The sequence below is a fragment of the Trachurus trachurus genome (assembly GCF_905171665.1).
Source record: "Trachurus trachurus genome assembly, chromosome: 18".
In the NCBI taxonomy this organism is placed as follows: Eukaryota; Metazoa; Chordata; class Actinopteri; order Carangiformes; family Carangidae; genus Trachurus; species Trachurus trachurus.
Genome location: NC_139909.1, coordinates 10,441,675 through 10,461,686, shown reverse-complemented (window position 1 = coordinate 10,461,686; position 20,012 = coordinate 10,441,675). Strand labels below are relative to the sequence as shown.

At 42.6% G+C, this 20,012-nt stretch overlaps 2 protein-coding genes across 2 annotated transcripts; both read right to left on the bottom strand.

The window, feature by feature from the left end:
• Positions 1–1,591: 1,591 nt before the first annotated feature.
• LOC311001488 (uncharacterized protein) lies at positions 1,592–13,329 on the bottom strand (the record flags this gene model as incomplete). The annotated part of the gene is made up of 4 exons (XM_083992576.1): positions 1,592–2,236; positions 5,537–5,854; positions 11,933–12,250; positions 13,185–13,329. 4 exons carry the CDS (start codon positions 13,327–13,329, stop codon positions 2,145–2,147), a joined length of 873 nt encoding a protein of 290 aa, XP_083848702.1. The 3' UTR covers positions 1,592–2,144.
• Positions 13,330–17,262: 3,933 nt separating this feature from the next.
• Positions 17,263–19,718, bottom strand: LOC311001869 (butyrophilin subfamily 3 member A2-like; the record flags this gene model as incomplete). Its single annotated transcript, XM_083993048.1, has 6 exons — positions 19,674–19,718; positions 18,578–18,919; positions 18,369–18,479; positions 17,608–17,736; positions 17,364–17,486; positions 17,263–17,270 (listed from the first exon to the last, which is right to left on the bottom strand). The coding sequence occupies exons 1-6, from the start codon at positions 19,708–19,710 to the stop codon at positions 17,263–17,265; spliced, it is 750 nt and encodes a 249-aa protein (XP_083849174.1). The 5' UTR covers positions 19,711–19,718.
• Positions 19,719–20,012: the final 294 nt, after the last annotated feature.

Genomic DNA, 20,012 nt, shown 5'->3' with positions numbered 1-20,012 from the left:
GATTTCTTCCTGTTTTCCTGTAAATAAACACCAGTGTCTGCAGGATGGGGTTGTAGCTACACAACACGCAGTCAACACATACACTGGAGGTATCACGGCGCGCACACACACCCTCTTTACGCACAAACACACAGCAGTGACATGGAGGTAAACAATAAAAAAAAATAAAAAAAAAGAGGGGGTAAGCGCAGAATCAGTGCACATCACTTACCAACCGGCTCACATCATGAATTCAGCGGATAACAAAGCAACACAATCCATCCACTCATCATTAAAAAGTGACTTTCACCTCCTCCTCCTCCTTCTCCTCCTCCTCCTCCTCCTCCCTACAGGACCAGCCCAGCAGACAGCAGGGCCTGCCGGCTGCTCCCTGTAGGACGGAGCCGCTACCCACGGATCATTCACATAAACAGGCCCCGTACCCGCTGATGTTTGCCAATGGAGGTCCGGGACCGGCTCGGGTCTGCGTGTAATTCCTCCCCGCTCTCTCTTTCTCTTTCTTTCTCTGTCTCTGTCTCTCCCCCCGTCGCCCCCCGATGTGGATGTGAGCGTGTCAGTCCCCGTAAGGCCTAGGAAGCGCAAAGACGGAGCTCAGGAGAGTGGAAGAAGAAGATGATGAAGGAGAGGATGATGGAGGAGAGGAAGAGGGAGCGCAGGACATCTGGAGCAGGAGCATCGCCTCTCCTCCGTTCACGTTTCACCGGAGACTGAGACACGTTCATTCCTCCCGACTTTAAGAGCAGACAGCGCGATGTCACGCCTCTCTCTCTCTCTCTCTCTCTCTCTCTCTCTCTCTCTCTCTCTCTCTCTCTCTCCCACACCTCCCCTCCCAGATTCAAATGTTCACTATGTTTATTGTCTGGAGAACGACAGTGAATCCAGTATGATACAATCCGATAAGAATAGAAAAATATAATTCATTAATTAAAATGACAAATTAAAATAGGCCTAGAAAAATAGAGTGACAACACAGGAAGAGTGCCATGTAAAAGAAAAAAAAAGCCTTTAGTCCGTCTGTGCAGCAGGTTATTATGACCCATAGCTGAGCTTTGTTGATAGGCGCCATCTAGTGGTCGTAGTGATTATGACAGGACTAAAGGGAGAACACAGAAATAACAGTGGTATCTGACTCCGATATGAAACCCACAGACGCAGCATTAATTAGTGGGTGTTAAGGGGTTAAATGAAGTGACATCACTCTATTGGTATGTTTTCACTTTGACATTAAAGACTTTTATTTTGAAAATTTGTTGCAAAAAGCAAAATTACATTGACCATGAATAAAAGGAAGAAACATCCACCTGTGATGAGCACTGCAACACAAACAAGCTCCATAACTCTCTACTACTCTCTTCTTTATGACTGATAACAAGACACAAATATACACATTGTAACATTATGGTAAATAACATTATCCACCGCTCCATGCATTGATTTCTCACCGGCTTTGTTGAAAACACATGCACATGGTCAGGAGGAGGGTTAGCAAAACAGAGGAAAAGCGACTGCACTGACATAGTCAGGGGTGCACATAACTTTTTAGTGAGCTACTCGGATGAAAACCAGGAGATAGAGTTTGGTACTCACACCATAAGTCTGACACCCGTAAAGTAAGCGATTGATGATTTTAATTTTTTTTTTACATTATAAAACACACGTGAGCTGCTACAGCTGTGCAGCGCCACATCCTCTGAGCTCTGGATCAGCCGATTGGTGCTCAGATTGCAGTTAGATATTTGCATCTTTAACTCTTTTTATACAAAGTGCAGCCAGACACCAGGCTGAACAGACAGAAACAGCAGAGCTCCTCTGACTGCTCGGCTCAGCTGCAGGTGAGACGGCTGGAGAGTGCAGTTTTTATTTTCATTTTTTAGCGGCTGCAGGTGACACACGTGTTGGTACGCATCATTCCCTCATTTTTGTAACACATGCGTATCTGCGTACCAGTTATGTGCTGCACCCCTGGACATAGTTCCCTTTAACATGATCAGGTCTGATCAATACTCATCAATACTCAGTCAACAGACTGTGAGTCAGTAGCGTCCTCTTGTCTTCGTCCATCGTCCATCAGCTCCTTCACCTTCATCTTCTCTCTGGTCCAAAGTCAGATTCTTTCAATAATCACAAATTGATCAACAGACCGATCAGACTGATTGATCAGCCATCAGAGGAGTTGGATCAATGGTTCTGCTTCTGTTCCTCATGTCGACTGTTTCAGCTCTGACCTGAGTTCTCTCTGTAGACGAGACAGAAGACAGTGAGACAGATAGTAAGGGCATTTTAGCAGATATTTGACCAATCTGGGAACTAAATCCTTACCAAGAAATTTCTTCACAATTGTCTTTAGGAACGTGCGTAGTATCATGTCTTAAAATGTTGAAATTGAACTCCCGTGGGAAACCCCCTAAAAAACGACTCAAAGTTGGGGTACCCGTAACTGGATTTTTGAACATTCCGAAATGTTAAATTTGGCCTTAAGTAACTTGTGAGGGGTCAAACTAGGGGTTTTTCATGATTCTGAGTTGATCGCAAACATTAGTTTTACACCCAAAACACTCCTTGGTTGAGAAAAAAACAGCCACACCCACTTTTCTTGATCATCGGAACCCCCACTACCACCAATAGAATGTATTGCAGAGAAGCCATTCCATTGATTATCATTGCAGAGGTTGTGTTACATAATACTACTAAGTACTCAATATAATATCACTTTTACTCTACCCTTTTTTCTATAGGACATTATACAGACCCTCCAGGATTTTGTGGTGTCGCTAAATTTATTAAAAAAGTTATTATAAATGTCATTTATTATGCGGATCGGTAGCAAGCAGCGAGAGAGAAAAGACAGTGGACATGCACCAGAAGTCACATACCAGCAACAACTGAAACAAGTTTGTTCAAAATGAAGATAGGAAAAGCACAAAAATACACAGTGGTGCTACATTGATTGCAAACATGATAATGTTAATCTGCACACACACTGAGCATCAATCTCCATCGAGCATCCAGGCTCTAAGAGGTCGTTTTTGAAGAATGGAAAAAGATAGATGTTGCAGTGTGTCACAAACTTGTTCATTCCAGCTTGGGCCTATTGCTTGGTCATGACTGTATGGTAGCTGTTGTAGTGTATTATGGGATTTGTAATGTGAGTAATGTGAATGCTATATTGGTGGGCCATTATTAACATAATAGGGCCATATAAAAGTGTATCACAGGACAGATCTCCCCCAGGTTTTTGACATGAGATTGACATGTGTGCTAGATTAATGTCCAACAATGGAAAAAGATAGAATATAGTTAGGCTATATTAAGTATTCAGTAGTAATAGTAGAAGTTTTTTTGTGACATTAAAGAAAACCTCTGTCATGCACAGGAATAGCTTACTGTATCTCTAATGTATTCTATTGAGTATAGTAGATCACCGCCTAAACCTAACTGCAAAAATCCTCGTGAAGACAATAGGCCTACGCCATGTTTTCCTAGCTTGATAGCTAATGGGGCAGTCAGCTAGCATTTAGGAAAATAAAATGGTCAGATGGTCATTAGATTCAGTCGCACATTGGAGTTGGCTAACTAACCATATTAATTACTGTTAGCCAACTAATAACCATTTTGGTAAGACTTTGACGCTTATCTCTATAATGCATTATAACCATACTTATAATGAGTTATAATGCAGTTATAGCACTGTATAACTATAGTTATAAACACTCATAAATGATCATAATGCTTTATAACAATAATCATAACACACTATAAAGCATTTTATCATGACTTATAAGGTCAGGTATTATAATACATTATAATTGTTAGTAACTCGCTGACAATGCCCATGTCGATAATACATTATAAATATAGTTATAATTGTCTTATAAAAGTGTATAACCATCATTATAAATACTCATAAATGATCATAAGGCTTTATAACATTTAGCATAACACATTATAGAGCATTTTATAATGGCTTAAGGTCAAGTATTATAATAGAGTTATAATGCTCTATGATGTGTTATGCTTATTGTTATAAAGCCTTATGATCATTTATGAGTGTTTATTATGATAGTTATACATGTTTATAAGCCAATTGTAATACATTATAACTATATTTATAATGCATTATCGATGTGGTCATTGTCAGCGAGTTACTAACAATTATAACATATTATAATACCTGACCTTAGAAGTCATGATAAAATGCTTTATAGTGTGTTATGATTATTGTTATAAAGCATTATGATAATTTATGAGTGTTTATAACTATAGTTATACAGTGCTATAACTGCATTATAACTCATTATAAGTATGATAATAATGCATTATAGAGATAGGCATCAAATAGTGTTACCACAATTTTTAAGTTTCTTATGCATGTAATCAACACAATGACGTGACATATTTCAAGTTCTTAAAAAAAGATGTAGATATCACATATCAGGTGTAAAAAGTAGTATGTCTGTCAATGATCGAAAGTTGTAAATGGCTTCAACATTTCTAGCACTAGCTAACTCCAAAATTCTTCACTTTTAATGCTAACCAACTACAACTACCACTAAACAATACTTAGGCTGATTTACCATGGCAATAAATAAAAAGAAGAAGAAAGCAACCTTTTAATGTAGCCAGTAGTAGTGGTGTGTGTGTGTGTGTGTGTGTGTGTGTGTGTGTGTGTGTGTGTGTGTGTGTGTGTGTGTGTGTGTGTGTGTGTATGTTTCCGTTTTTACTGTGAAATCTGGTGTGCATCTGATTTCTTTCCTTCTCTCTCGCTCCCGATCCGCATAAAACGTAATGTTATATGAAAACAATAACTATAATATATAATATCTATCTATATCTATCTATAATAACTAATAAAAACACAGACATGCAAAAAAAATGGAAAATGGAAACACTGTGGCCACAGCTGACCACAGCTAGCCACAGCAGTCTATGACAGCAAATTTGCTGAAAACTTGCAGTGGCAAGGCCAAAGAATTCATGATTGAATTTGCATTAATAGTTGCAATCGTGACATCATAAAATCCTGGAGGGTCTGTATAATGTCCTATAGAAAAAAGGGTAGAATAAAAGTTATATTATATTGAGTATTTAGTAGTATTATGTAACACAACCTCTGCAATGATAATCAATGGAATGGCTTCTCTGCAATACATTCTATTGGTGGTAGTGGGGGTTCCGATGATCAAGAAAAGTGGGTGTGGCTGTTTTTTTCTCCACCAAGGAGTGTTTTGGGTGTAAAACTAATGTTTGCGATCAACTCAGAATCATGAAAAACCCCTAGTTTGACCCCTCACAAGTTACTTAAGGCCAAATTTAACATTTCGGAATGTTCAAAAATCCAGTTACGGGTACCCCAACTTTGAGTAGTTTTTTAGGGGGTTTCCCACGGGAGTTCAATTTCAACATTTTAAGACATGATACTACGCACGTTCCTAAAGACAACTGTGAAGAAATTTCTTGGTAAGGATTTAGTTCCCAGATTTTCATATGTTGCCCTTACTAAGAGACAAACAACCAGAGACAAACAAACAGCTCTGACCTTTGACCTCGAGATTCACTACTGTCCCTCTCATTGAGTCTCCGTCCTTGTTGTAGACTGTGCAGTAGTAGTATCTATCATCTCTCCTTGTGGGGTGTTTCAGGGTCAGACTGAGGTCTCCAGTCCTCAGCAGGTCTTCATTCATCTCTGTTCGTCCTCTGTAAACCTGGTCCTGTTCTTTAGGACCGTTCTCATACACATGGACCTTCCTGTCGTCTTCATCCGTCCACTCCACTCTGACGTCTTCAGACAGACCAGCTGTGGTCTTGAAGGGCAGCTGGACAGACTCCGCCCCCTCCTCCACCTTCACCTGTTGCTCTGAGAGACAACAAACCACATGATGATGTCATCAGACAGCAGCAGCAGCAGGTTTTAATCTCTCTTAAGTTATTTCCAAAATGTAATATAGTTACTTGCATTTGAAAGTAATATGTTTCTCATAGATCCATGATATTACTTTATGATTTTAGTGATAAGTTACTGATTCATTTTTTGTTATTTCCACCAAAATAATCACTGAGGACAAGGGATCACAAAATGGACTTGTGCTATAATCTGTCATAGTGAATTAATCCTCAGTCAAACTGTTGAAGACGTTTAGTCTTGACCTTTGAGCACGAGTCCCTCTGAGAAGTCTCTCGACTGCAGGATACACTGGATGGTGTTGCAGCGTTAACCTGGACTGTTACCTTTATTTTTAACTCTCTGAAAGCGGTGCAGGCTTTCCATCACAGAGGCAGATTAGAGGATCCATCACCTGAAAATCATTTTTTTTCAGGTTATTGCATGTATAACTCAATCTTCTCTGTCACTGACAATAGCCGACATGTTTTCCGGGCAAAGAACTTCACTCTCCCCTCCTCCCCCTTGAATTCACCAGGAGAGGAAAAAAACGTGATTTCTGATTGGGCTTCTCGTTGACGTCACCGAGAAGCCGAGGATCAGGAGAGGGAGGGGGGACTACCCCCCCGCACGCCGTACGCAGCAGCCGGCAGCGGTAGTGGTGGCTGTGAAACAGGCAAAAAGCTGTTTTATTTCCTGCTGTAGCGCTGTTATTACGTCACTTTATGAAGAACTACGTCGACACCGCGGTGGACAAAACGTTCGTTAATTAACTTACCCGCAGGCTTTTAGAGGTTTACCATCGGCTGGTTAACTTCTTTTTAAGATGTAAATACTGGTCTCATTGTAAATCTAACAAATGTGGCAGTTTGTTTGAATGAAAAGTGAAGCTTCCTGTGTGTACTGGACAGAGGAGTGGCGCTGCCTGGGGGCTCTGTATGTACAGAAATCACCACATTTACATCAATAAATACGTTTTACAACGAACCGATCAGCCTGCATTACATTTTATTTATTTATATATCCACCTTTTTCTGAACGTCAAAAACGTAAGCCGGTTTTGCTCTTCCGGTGGAATTTTATATTTACGTTTCCATGGTTTCAGTAGTCGCGGTAATTCCATGGAATTTTTTTTTTTCAATGACAATCTGTAAAACAAGATCACGTGTTTCTCTCGCGAGAGCAAAATTGGGTACACAAATAGGGATAAATAAAGGTGAATGTTGCATATTATTTCTCAAAAATGTGCATTTAAGACCCTTTCAACACCTAAAATCAATATAAATACCAGGTGATGGATCCTTTAAAGATAATTTATTATCTCTGTTTCCATGGACACGGGTGCATTTATTTTCATCGAGCTGTGCACCAAATTTAAAAAGTCATGCTCATTGGGGGCGACAGCAGCTGGATGAGGATCTGGCATCTGGGCTGCAGGCTCCTCTGACAAGGAGCTGCAGGAACTTGATGTCGTCTTCTAGTTTTCTTACTCATCCAGTGAAGCTTCAACTTGGGCAGAGAGACAGCAGCCAGCAATGCATCCTGGGAGTCAAGAGCTGCTGCAAACTGGCTTCTCTATTTACAGCTGTGGAGCCTGAGGTGGTGATTCAACCTGTTACTGATTGTAACGCGTTACTGGATGGAATATTATTTTTATTTTTTTTAATTAAGTAACGCCTTGTATTACTCAAATACTGCCTAAAAGTTATATATTACTATAACTATTTAGCCTAATTTTGTAACGAGTTTCCTCCAACACTGGACATGAATTCTCTGCAGAGGAGACAAAACCAGAGACAAATAAACAACTCTGACCTTCGACCTTGAGTTTCACTTTTGTCCCTCTCAGTAAGTCTCCGTCCTTGTTGTAGACTCTGCAGGTGTAGTCTCCTTCATCTCTCCTTGTGGGGTGTTTCAGGGTCAGACTGAGGTCTCCAGTCCTCAGCAGGTCTTCATTCATCTCTGTTCGTCCTCTGTAAACCTGGTCCTGTTCTTTAGGACCGTTCTCATACACATGGACCTTACTGTTGCCTCCATCCGTCCACTCCACTCTGACGTCTTCAGACAGACCAGCTGTGATCTTGAAGGGCAGCTGGACAGACTCCGCCCCCTCCTCCACCTCCACCTGTTGGTCTGAGAGACAATAAACCACATGATGATGTCATCAGACAGCAGCAGCAGGTTTTAATCTCTTCACTGAAGCATCACAGAGCTGTAGAGGAACCTGAAGGACAGAACCAGACCAGAGGGACAGTGGACACATGGAGGAAGTCAAACCAGGAGTTGAAGGTGTTGCCCATGAACAGAAAAAGTAGATCCATGGGGTGGCAGTAATGAACACTGTCACTGGTTGTTTGTTTAACACCAAAGAAGAAGAGAAGGAACAATAGGGACCAGACAGTGAGACAGATAACCAGAGACAAACAACTCTGACCTTTGACCTCGAGAGTCACTTTTGTCCCTCTCATTGAGTCTCCGTCCTTGTTGTAGACTGTGCAGTAATAGTATCTATCATCTCTCCTTGTGGGGTGTTTCAGGGTCAGACTGAGGTCTCCAGTCCTCAGCAGGTCTTCATTCATCTCTGTTCGTCCTCTGTAAACCTGGTCCTGTCCTTTAGGACCGTTCTCATACACATGGACCTTCCTGTCGTCTTCATCCGTCCACTCCACTCTGACGTCTTCAGACAGACCAGCTGTGGTCTTGAAGGGCAGCTGGACAGACTCCGCCCCCTCCTCCACCTCCACCTGTTGCTCTGAGAGACAACAAACCACATGATGATGTCATCAGACAGCAGCAGCAGGTTTTAATCTCTCTTAAATTATTTCCAAAATGTAATATAGTTACTTGCATTTGAAAGTAATATGTTTCTCATAGATCCATGATATTACTTTATGATTTTAGTGATAAGTTACTGATTCATTTTCTGTTACTTCCACCAAAATAATCACTGAGGACAAGGGATCACAAAATGGACTTGTGCTATAATCTGTCATAGTGAATTAATCCTCAGTCAAACTGTTGAAGACGTTTAGTCTTGACCTTTGAGCACGAGTCCCTCTGAGAAGTCTCTCGACTGCAGGATACACTGGATGGTGTTGCAGCGTTAACCTGGAGTGTTACTTTTATTTTTAACTCTCTGAAAGCGGTGCAGGCTTTCCATCACAGAGGCAGATTAGAGGATCCATCACCTGAAAATCATTTTTTTTCAGGTTATTGCATGTATAACTCAATCTTCTCTGTCACTGACAATAGCTGACATGTTTTCCGGGCAAAGAACTTCACTCTCCCCTCCTCCCCCTTAAATTCACCAGGAGAGGAAAAAAAACGCGACTTCTGATTGGGCTTCTCTTTGACGTCACTGAGAAGCCGAGGATCAGGAGAGGGAGGGGGGACTACCCCCCCGCACGCCGTACGCAGCAGCCGGCAGCGGTAGTGGTGGCTGTGAAACAGGCAAAAAGCTGTTTTATTTCCTGCTGTAGCGCTGTTATTACGTCACTTTATGAAGAACTACGTCGACACCGCGGTGGACAAAACGTTCGTTAATTAACTTACCCGCAGGCTTTTAGAGGTTTACCATCGGCTGGTTAACTTCTTTTTAGGATATAAATGCTAGTCTCATTGATTAAATCTAACAAATGTGGCAGTTTGTTTGAATGAAAAGTGAAGCTTCCTGTGTGTACTGGACAGAGGAGTGGCGCTGCCTGGGGGCTCTGTATGTACAGAAATCACTACATTAACGTCAATAAATACATGTTTTACAACGAACCGATCAGCCTGCATTACATTTTATTTATTTATATATCCACCTTTTTCTGAACGTCAAAAACGTAAGCCGGTTTTGCTCTTCCGGTGGAATTTTATATTTACGTTTCCATGGTTTCAGTAGTCGCGGTAATTCCATGGAATTTTTTTTTTTCAATGACAATCTGTAAAACAAGATCACGTGTTTCTCTCGCGAGAGCAAAATTGGGTACACAAATAGGGATAAATAAAGGTGAATGTTGCATATTATTTCTCAAAAATGTGCATTTAAGACCCTTTCAACACCTAAAATCAATATAAATACCAGGTGATGGATCCTTTAAAGATAATTTTTTATCTCTGTTTCCATGGACACGGGTGCATTTATTTTCATCGAGCTGTGCACCAAATTTAAAAAGTCATGTTCATTAGGGGCGACAGCAGCTGGATGAGGATCTGGCATCTGGGCTGCAGGCTCCTCTGACAAGGAGCTGCAGGAACTTGATGTCGTCTTCTAGTTTTCTTACTCATCCAGTGAAGCTTCAACTTGGACAGAGAGACAGCAGCCAGCAATGCATCCTGGGAGTCAAGAGCTGCTGCAAACTGGCTTCTCTATTTACAGCTGTGGAGCCTGAGGTGGTGATTCAACCTGTTACTGATTGTAACGCGTTACTGGATGGAATATTCATGGATGCAAACAGCGCGCCGAAAAGCGAAACTCGCTTTTTTCATGACCAATTAGGTGACTTGTGTGAATCGTTCAGATCCGAAGAGTTTTTGTTTTTGAGGGTGGGGGGGGTCTCAGCGTCTCAGCTGGGGTCAGTAAAATGTTTTTCTAACAGGCTGAGACAGTGACAATCACGTGAAACTGAGGCGAACTCATTCATGGTCTCTGATTATACTGATAACAGCCGACCTCCAATGTAGACGCGCGACGTGCGCGCTCGTTACCCAAAGCGACGCGTATCCGCGTGCAGTCGGTGCGACGGCGACGCCGTCCCCCCCCCCCGTGCATGTCTGTGGAGCTGTGCACCGCGGACATGCACGGTTCCCTACGTTGCTGTGTCAGGCAGGTGTTTCCCTCGGAGCTCTGCCCCGTTTCAGAGGTGAAGGAAGCCCTGAGTGGAAAGACGTCGCCTCCGCGATGTAGAATGTGTTCAATTAAAGTGAAACTAACACATTATATAGGCCTATATGTCCATTGCACACTGAATGAAACATCCCATGTCTTTATTTATTCAGTTTATTTTAATAGTAATAATTAATTATGACTAACATTCAGTGAAGACCTAAAATTCAGTATCTCCAAAATTGAAATATTGCAAAGGACTTTTTTTTAATATAGAAATGTTGGCCTTCTGAAAGCTATGTCCATCTATATGCACTCAATACTTGGTTGGGGTTGAACTACCGGAAATTGACTTTTCCATGATATTGTAATGTAATGGTGAGCCCCTCCCCCCCCCCCCCCCCCCCCCCCACGCCAGACAATTCCTCTCTTTTTTGGTCCTGACCCGTTTGCATCCCTGAATATTATTATCAATTTTTTTTAATTAAGTAACGCCTTGTATTACTCAAATACTGCCTAAAAGTTATATATTACTATAACTATTTAGCCTAATTCTGTAACGAGTTACCCCCAACACTGGACATGAATTCTCTGCAGAGGAGACAAAACCAGAGACAAACAAACAACTCTGACCTTTGACCTTTAGAGTCACTTTTGTCCCTCTCAGTAAGTCTCCGTCCTTGTTGTAGACTCTGCAGGTGTATTCTCCTGTGTCTCTCCTTGTGGGATGTTTCAGGGTCAGACTGAGGTCTCCAGTCCTCAGCAGGTCTTCATTCATCTCTGTTCGTCCTCTGTAAACCTGGTCCTGTTCTTTAGGACCGCTCTCATACACATGGATCTTCCTGTTGTATCTGTCCATCCACTCTACTCTGACGTCTTCAGACAGACCAGCTGTGATCTTGAAGGGCAGCTGGACAGACTCCGCCCCCTCCTTCACCTTCACCTGTTGGTCTGAGAGACAGCAAACCACATGATGATGTCATCAGACAGCAGCAGCAGGTTTTAATCTCTTCACTGAAGCATCACAGAGCCGTAGAGGAACCTGAAGGACAGAACCAGACCAGAGGGACAGTGGACACATGGAGGAAGTCAAACCAGGAGTTGAAGGTGTTGCGCATGATCAGAAAAAATAGATCCATGGGGTGGCAGTAATGAACACTGTCACTGGTTGTTTGTTTAACACCAAAGAAGAAGAGAAGGAACGATAGGGACCAGACAGAGAGACAGAGACAAACAACTCTGACCTTTGACCTCGAGTTTCACTACTGTCCCTCTCATTGAGTCTCCGTCCTTGTTGTAGACTGTGCAGTAATAGTATCTATCATCTCTCTGTGTGGGGTGTTTCAGGGTCAGACTGAGGTCTCCAGTCCTCAGCAGGTCTTCATTCATCTCTGTTCGTCCTCTGTAAACCTGGTCCTGTCCTTTAGGACCGTTCTCATACACATGGACCTTCCTGTCGTCTTCATCCGTCCACTCCACTCTGACGTCTTCAGACAGACCAGCTGTGGTCTTGAAGGGCAGCTGGACAGACTCCGCCCCCTCCTCCACCTCCACCTGTTGCTCTGAGAGACAACAAACCACATGATGATGTCATCAGACAGCAGCAGCAGGTTTTAATCTCTCTTAAATTATTTCCAAAATGTAATATAGTTACTTGCATTTGAAAGTAATATGTTTCTCATAGATCCATGATATTACTTTATGATTTTAGTGATAAGTTACTGATTCATTTTCTGTTACTTCCACCAAAATAATCACTGAGGACAAGGGATCACAAAATGGACTTGTGCTATAATCTGTCATAGTGAATTAATCCTCAGTCAAACTGTTGAAGACGTTTAGTCTTGACCTTTGAGCACGAGTCCCTCTGAGAAGTCTCTCGACTGCAGGATACACTGGATGGTGTTGCAGCGTTAACCTGGAGTGTTACTTTTATTTTTAACTCTCTGAAAGTGGTGCAGGCTTTCCATCACAGAGAGGCAGATTTAAGATAATCTATTATCTCTATTTCCATGGACACGGGTGCATTTATTTTCATTGAGCTGTGCACAAAAATACAAAAGTCATGCTCATTGGAGGCAGCAGCAGCTGGATGAGGATCTGGCATCTGGGCTGCAGGCTCCTCTGACAAGGAGCTGCAGGAACTTGATGTCGTCTTCTAGTTTTCTTACTCATCCAGTGAAGCTTCAACTTGGGCAGAGAGACAGCAGCCAGCAATGCATCCTGGGAGTCAAGAGCTGCTGCAAACTGGCTTCTCTAATAATCTCTAGTAATTTAACCTGTTTCTGATTGTAATGCATTACTGGACGGAGTAACTGTAATAATATATATATATATATATATATTTTTTAATTTAAGTAATGCCTTGTATTACTCCATTACTGCCTAAAAGTTATGTATTACTATAACTACTTAATTTTGTAACGAGTTACCTCAACACTGGACATGAATTCTCTGCAGAGGAGACAAAACCAGAGACAAACAAACAACTCTGACCTTCGACCTCGAGAGTCACTTTTGTCCCTCTCAGTAAGTCTCCGTCCTTGTTGTAGACTCTGCAGGTGTAGTCTCCTTCATCTCTCCCTGTGAAGTGTTTCAGGGTCAGACTGAGGTCTCCAGTCCTCAGCAGGTCTTCATTCATCTCTGTTCGTCCTCTGTAAACCTGGTCCTGTCCTTTAGGACCGTTCTCATACACATGGACCTTCCTGTTGTCTCTGTCCGTCCACTCCACTCTGACGTCTTCAGACAGACCAGCTGTGGTCTGGAAGGGCAGCTGGACAGACTCTGCCCCCTCCTCCACCTCCACCTCCTCCACCTCCACCTGTTGGACTGAGAGACAACAAACCACATGATGATGTCATCAGACAGCAGCAGCAGCAGGTTTTAATCTCTTTACTGAAGCATCACAGAGCTGTAGAGGAACCTGAAGGACAGAACCAGACCAGAGGGACAGTGGACACATGGAGGAAGTCAAACTAGGAGTTGAAGGTGTTGGAAATGATCAGAAAAAATAGATCCATGGGGTGGCAGCCACCTATTACTGCCACCCCATGGATCTATTTCGTGTAATGAACACTGCCACTGGTTGATTGTTTACTGTAACACCAAAGAAGAAGAGAATGAATGATAGGGGCCAGTAAATATTCAATTAGACTTTAGCAGTGTCAACAAGCAAACACGTTACAGTAGAAATATAATATAATATAATAAATTATTTGTCAAAAAAAACAACTTTATCTGATGTTTCATATTCAGATCACTCAGTTGTGCCTGTGTTTATGTGCAGTACTGTATAGTAACCTACCCCTGTAGCCACAGCTGAGCTTCCCTGGGGCAAACTGACAGATGTGTCGCTGCCATTGTGTTGCAAACGGCCCCTCTGACCACCCAACATTCAAAAACATTCATACACATCATGAGAGGACGTATTATTGAATTTTCACCATGGACCAGTTGTTCTGGCACCGGTCCATCCCTGACCGCTACACCTATGATTTGTGATCAATCCATGATTGTCTGGACCATTAGTTAATGAGGGAAAATGTGTTCAATTTATCTCTTTTACTCGTCCCTAGACGACTTCCCTCTGCTCTCCAAGTGGCCTCCACTGGTATGAAGGGCTGAGGGTGAATGAACGAGGGAAACTCAATCTGCTGTTGGAATACAGCAACACTGTTGTTGGACACCATTTTACCCAGAATTCAACTCCACAGGAAACAGTAAGTTAAAATAAACAGATTTATAAATGTGTTGGCAGCTGTTCTCTCATCGTGGCTGTGACATCTCAGAGAAATGCATTAATGGAAAACATGAATACAAAAGCAACAACACAACAACAAAAACCACACAATGGAATGACAATAGATGTTGACATTAAAATTAATAATGATGAAAGTGAAATTTGTGCCAGCTAATGTTAAAGATGTAGTGCCATAACTGGATGAGAAAACACAGCGCTAACTAAACCAATCTAGGGTGTTTTTCACTATTGTTTTGAATTTTGTGTGGACCTGTGACATTCCTGTGCTGCCCAAAGGAAATGTGGCCTCTGCTTTCATCAAGAGCAGCCGCTGACAGGTGGTAATTATATAGACAAATAACAATATTTCTCATTCATGGCAGTAATCACAGTTAATGTAAATTCTGCAAATTCCTTGAAATTAATTTCCTTATATTTGATTTCCTTCAAACATTTCTGAGTAGCTTTGCCTCCAGTGGTTTGTCAACATCTGTTTTTGATTTCCTTTGTGTTGTTTTTGCTGTTGTGTTGCGGTTTTTGCATTTGTCTGAGACGTCTCGGTCACCATAGTTCCTGGTCTCTGTCCTCTCAACAAAAAATGGGAGATTTTTACAATAAACACACATGGTGTCCATAAGATTTTCTATATATTGTTTGTATTATTGTTTGTGGCATGCATTGTGACAATTTGTGGTGAGGTTAATCACCTTATTTATATTGATGTTTGTCTTGGCTCGACTGTGGATGGACACGCCCCCCTCGAGCCCCACACACCTGTACCTACTTATACCCTCATCAGTGTTCTGTGCCAGTACACCCTGAGGAAGACCTGTGTGAGGTCGAAACGTCAGTCCTTTTTTAATAAATTATATATTTTTTTTCTACATCAAGGCTATGAGTTGAGCGACTGCTTTTTTCTTCCTACAATAAACACACACACACACACACACAAAAAAACATCCTACCTTTTTTGATCAGCCTTTTATGAAACTTGAGGCACCAGGCGACACCAAGAAGAACAACCACTAGAACCAGGAGACCACACATAACGAGGACTTCAGCATTGGTAGAGAACTTTTCTGTGGATGAGATGAAGCAAATCTGACCTCAGACCAGTATCCACAGCTCTGACATTTGACCTCTGACCTCTGACCTGTATCCTGTACAGGGTTTCTGCAGGTTTCACCAACTCAAATTTAAGACTTTTTAAGACGATTATGAATGAAATTTAAGAAATTTAAGACCTTAGCACGACATAGAAAAAATGTACAAAAGAAATGCAGTCACAAAACTTGCAAAGTGGGGGCGGTGTGGTTAAAGTGGTCGCCCCATGTAGAGGCTACAGTCCTCAACGCAGGTGTCCCCGGTTCGAGTCCCGTGTCGGGCAGACCTTTCCTGCATGTCATTCCCCCTCTCTCTGCCTCCTCCTTTCCTGTCTATCTCTCTGTGCCAAAAAATATACTTTAAAATTACTTGCAAAGTGAATGTGTTACATCCATGTCTGTCTCTCTCTCCTTCCTAGGGGCGGGCTGCTGCTGCTGCAGCTGCAGGGCACACACCTGAGGCTCATCAACCCACTGCTCAAAGACACCGTCTTCATCTTTACAGTTCACCACTTGGTAATTTTGTAAGGCTCCTTACCTGTGACCTCTAGTATCCAGTGTTCTCTAGTCTCCCGTGTTTTTGTCCCCAGCCTTTTTCACTCCTTCGTGTTTTTTGCTCCTGTGTCTACTGTCTCCCTGTGCTCCCAGATGCCCTGCCCTGCCAGCAAGCAGCTGCTCTGGACCTGCTCCCCTTCCCCCGGACCCTCTCCTCCACCACGTCTCACCATCCTTGCCTGCCTGCCCTCCTGTGTCCTCCAGCTCCCTCTCCCTCCCTCTAGCTCTCCAGCCCCTGTAACTCCCCAGTGGATTCAATAAAGTCCGTATTTTGGGTTTACTCAGTGTCTGCCTTCTTGGTTCACCAGCCACCTGTTGTCACAGAATGGGCTGCAATAAGTTGCGTGTCGGGCTCATTTGTTGTTGTAAAAACATCCAATACAGCACGATGAAGGAGGGGCATTTTATTGAGCATTTGAGGTAGGAAAACTAAAACCTATTTAAAGTTATGTAAAACTTGAACACAATACTTCAATGAATTTAAGACTTTTTTTTTCCGACTTTTTAAGACCCAGCAGAAACCCTGCCTGTAAACACTGTTGATGTTGGTGTGTGTTTCTGACCTTTGACCTTCAGCCGTATGTCTCTCAGTGTCCGTTTATTTCCAAACGCTGTGATGATGCAGGTGTAGTTTCCGCTGTCAGAGAGGTGGAGGTTCCTCAGAGTGAGACTGAGGTCTCCAGTGGTCAGAGCGTCAGTCTTCATGGACGTTCTGTTGCGGTAAACCTGGTTCTGGTCTCTTAGGTCGTCACCCAGCTGGTGTCTCTGATGGACGGTTGGAGGACGGAGGTCGTGGTGGCTCCACGTCACTGTGGGGTTTCTGGGTAAAGGAGAGTCCTCACAGGGCAGCAGGACATAATACCCACTGTAGAGCTCCACAGTGTCTCCATGCCAGGACACTGAGGACAGAGACAGGAACATGGATCAGTGACGTCCTCACGTTCACAGTGAAGAGAGAGACTGACACACACACACACACACACACACACACTACACACCCTCTGTGTTCTTAATCCCTTTATAAATAATGACAGAGGAAAGAACAACAGCAGCAGCAGACAGGAGAACCAGGAGAACCAACAGAACCTTGACCCGGACTTGATGGCGACCTGTAGTCGACACAAACAACAACATGAGACTGAAAGTAAACAATAAAACAATAAAACAACATTTTTGATCAATTCACTACAGATTCCAATCCCCCCCCACACACACACACACACACACACACACAACCTACCATCCTTAGCATAGTCTTTATACATTTTGTAAACAAACCTCCGGTGTTGTCCATTTCATCGTCTGTATCGCTATAGACAACACACCCATAACACAGGAGAATCAGGAGAATGGGGATAAACAGCAGACCCATTAGACCAGTGAACCACTCTGGAGGAGGATCTGTAATTGATACAAACAACATGAGATTAGATGTTAGTGTTGTTGTCGGTCAATGGTGAAATGACTTCATCCATCAGCATGAATGATCCAGACCACACACACACGAACACACAAAACATACCCAGCGGGTCCTTAATCATTTTGATAAGGATGAAACTGCTAACACCAGCAGCAGGACCAGTAGGTAACAAAACCACGGAAACCAGGACAAACAGGATAGCCACGTCTCCCACGTCAAACGGAGAATCATCTGTAGTCGACACAAACAACGAAATGAGATTCAAACAAGAATAAACAATAAAATGTTAATACAACATTTCTGCATGTAGATTGTACAGAATGACGCTGGAAATGTAAAAGTGGAAACAAGTGAACTTTCTTCCATTGTATTGAAAAAAAGTTCACTTTCACTGTCCAGAGCTCTGCTTATTGGGGGATGAAACTTGTTGCTTCTGAGATCACATAAAGGTGTACAATCTCCCCAATTAAGACATTTCACATGCTGCCTTCACCTCACTGGGATCCTGTGACATCATACAGTAATATTTTGTAATATCATTATTACTCTTATATGTTTACTTTTGTCTCTGTCTCTCACTTAGTTTATGTTTCCTGTGATCTGAATCCATGTAACATACATGTATGTATTCGTGTTCTAGATGTATCATGTACCAAGACTGTCATAAACAATACAAATTTGAATAAAACAAAAACATTTCTGATCAATTCACAACAGAGTTCACTTCTAATTGACCTCTGACCTCAGTCGACAGCTCTGACATCACACTAACTGGAATTAATTTATTTTAATGTCCAAACAACATGAGACACACACACACACACACACACACACACACACACACACACACACACACAACCTACCATCCTTAGTCATGGCTTTATAGATTTTGTAAATCAGCAGAACAGCAGCAGGCAGTGAGAGCAGGAGACCAGTGAGACCACCAACAATGAAGCTCCAGTCCACAGGACGTTCTGTTATCGACACAAACAACAATATGAGATTAAAACATCACTTTAAACAATAATGTGAAACATTAAAACACATTTCTGATGAGTCCATGTCCTCTGACCTTTGACCTTCAGTGTAACTTGACTCTGCCTCTCCTCTCCCCCCCTCTCTCTGAGGATGCAGGTGTAGTTGCCACTGTCTCTGGTGGTGGGTCTCCTCAGAGTGAGGCTGAGGTCTCCGGTCCTCAGAGCGTCAGTCCTCATGGACGTCCGTCCTCTGTAGTCCTGGTTCTGGTCTCTGAGTTCGTCTCCGTACGGCTGAAGCTGGTGGACGGTTGAAGGACGGAGGTCGGAGCGGCTCCACACCACTGAAGGTTCGTCCAGGTCAAACGTAGGAAGGTAACAGGGCAGCAGGACAGACTCCACCCCCTCATATGTCTCCACAGCTGAGGCATGCTGGGAAACTGAGGACACAGACAGAGGTGAGACAGAAACCAGAAGATAATCAGACTCTGATGAAGATCCAGTGTTTGACCTGGAGCTGCAGTGAACCACCGACAGTCTCATCAACACAGACTCACACACCACAGACCTGAGGAACCACAGGTTTATTTCTTATAAACACAGAAGTTGGAAAAGTGAAAGATTAATATAACAAAACAAAAATATACTGATTTTCTAGTTGTAAATTATAGATTTCAATGTAAACAATTTATTTTAATTTAAAATTCTTATTTTAATAACAAGTAACCTATTTAGATAACAACACTCCAGACAGTTTTTACACAAACAGTGTAGGAAAATTTCCACGGACAAAAACTGAACACTACTGGGTGCGTGGCTGAGTTTAATGTGAATTTTTGAGAAAAAATAAAACAGTAATTTATTTATGCTGACGTGAGTAGTCGCCATTTCGAATTCGGGGCTTGTGACATCCGTCCAACTTTCGGGTTGGAGATCTGACTTCGGGGGCGTTAAAAAAAAAAAATCCAACTCAGAGCTCAGAAATTCAGATTTCTGAGTAAAACTGGAAGGCAACATGACTCAGAGACTGAATTATCTCCACATTACAGAGCAAAATGTGGTTCAGAAGCAGCAGAGACACAGCTGAGCTTTAGTTTACACCTGGATCACAGTATCAGGAAACATTTTCTGAAACACACAGCCAGAGTCCGTGTCTAGTTTATTAAAATTTAGTTGGATGGAAGTTTTTCTTACCGTACAGCAGCGTCACAAACACCACAAACATCTTCATCTTCACTAAAACCACAGTCGCAGTAATTTCTCCAGTTTATCTCCCGATTTTGAAGGAAACCAGTAAGGGGGATATTGGCCACAGTATCTGGCAACCCTGGTCTGCCTGTGCCTCGCACCTCTGTCACTCGCTAGAGGCAGCGATATGCCGAGTTACAGGCAGAGTTGACAGTCCACCTCGGTGATTTTGGCCGCCGCCTTGATCAAAGCGTCTGGGGGCCGTTTCATATGTAGCGAGTAGCGTCAGCGCGGATCTGCACGCGGCGCGTGTCGCGGTACCGGAGCTTTATTTTAAAACAACAT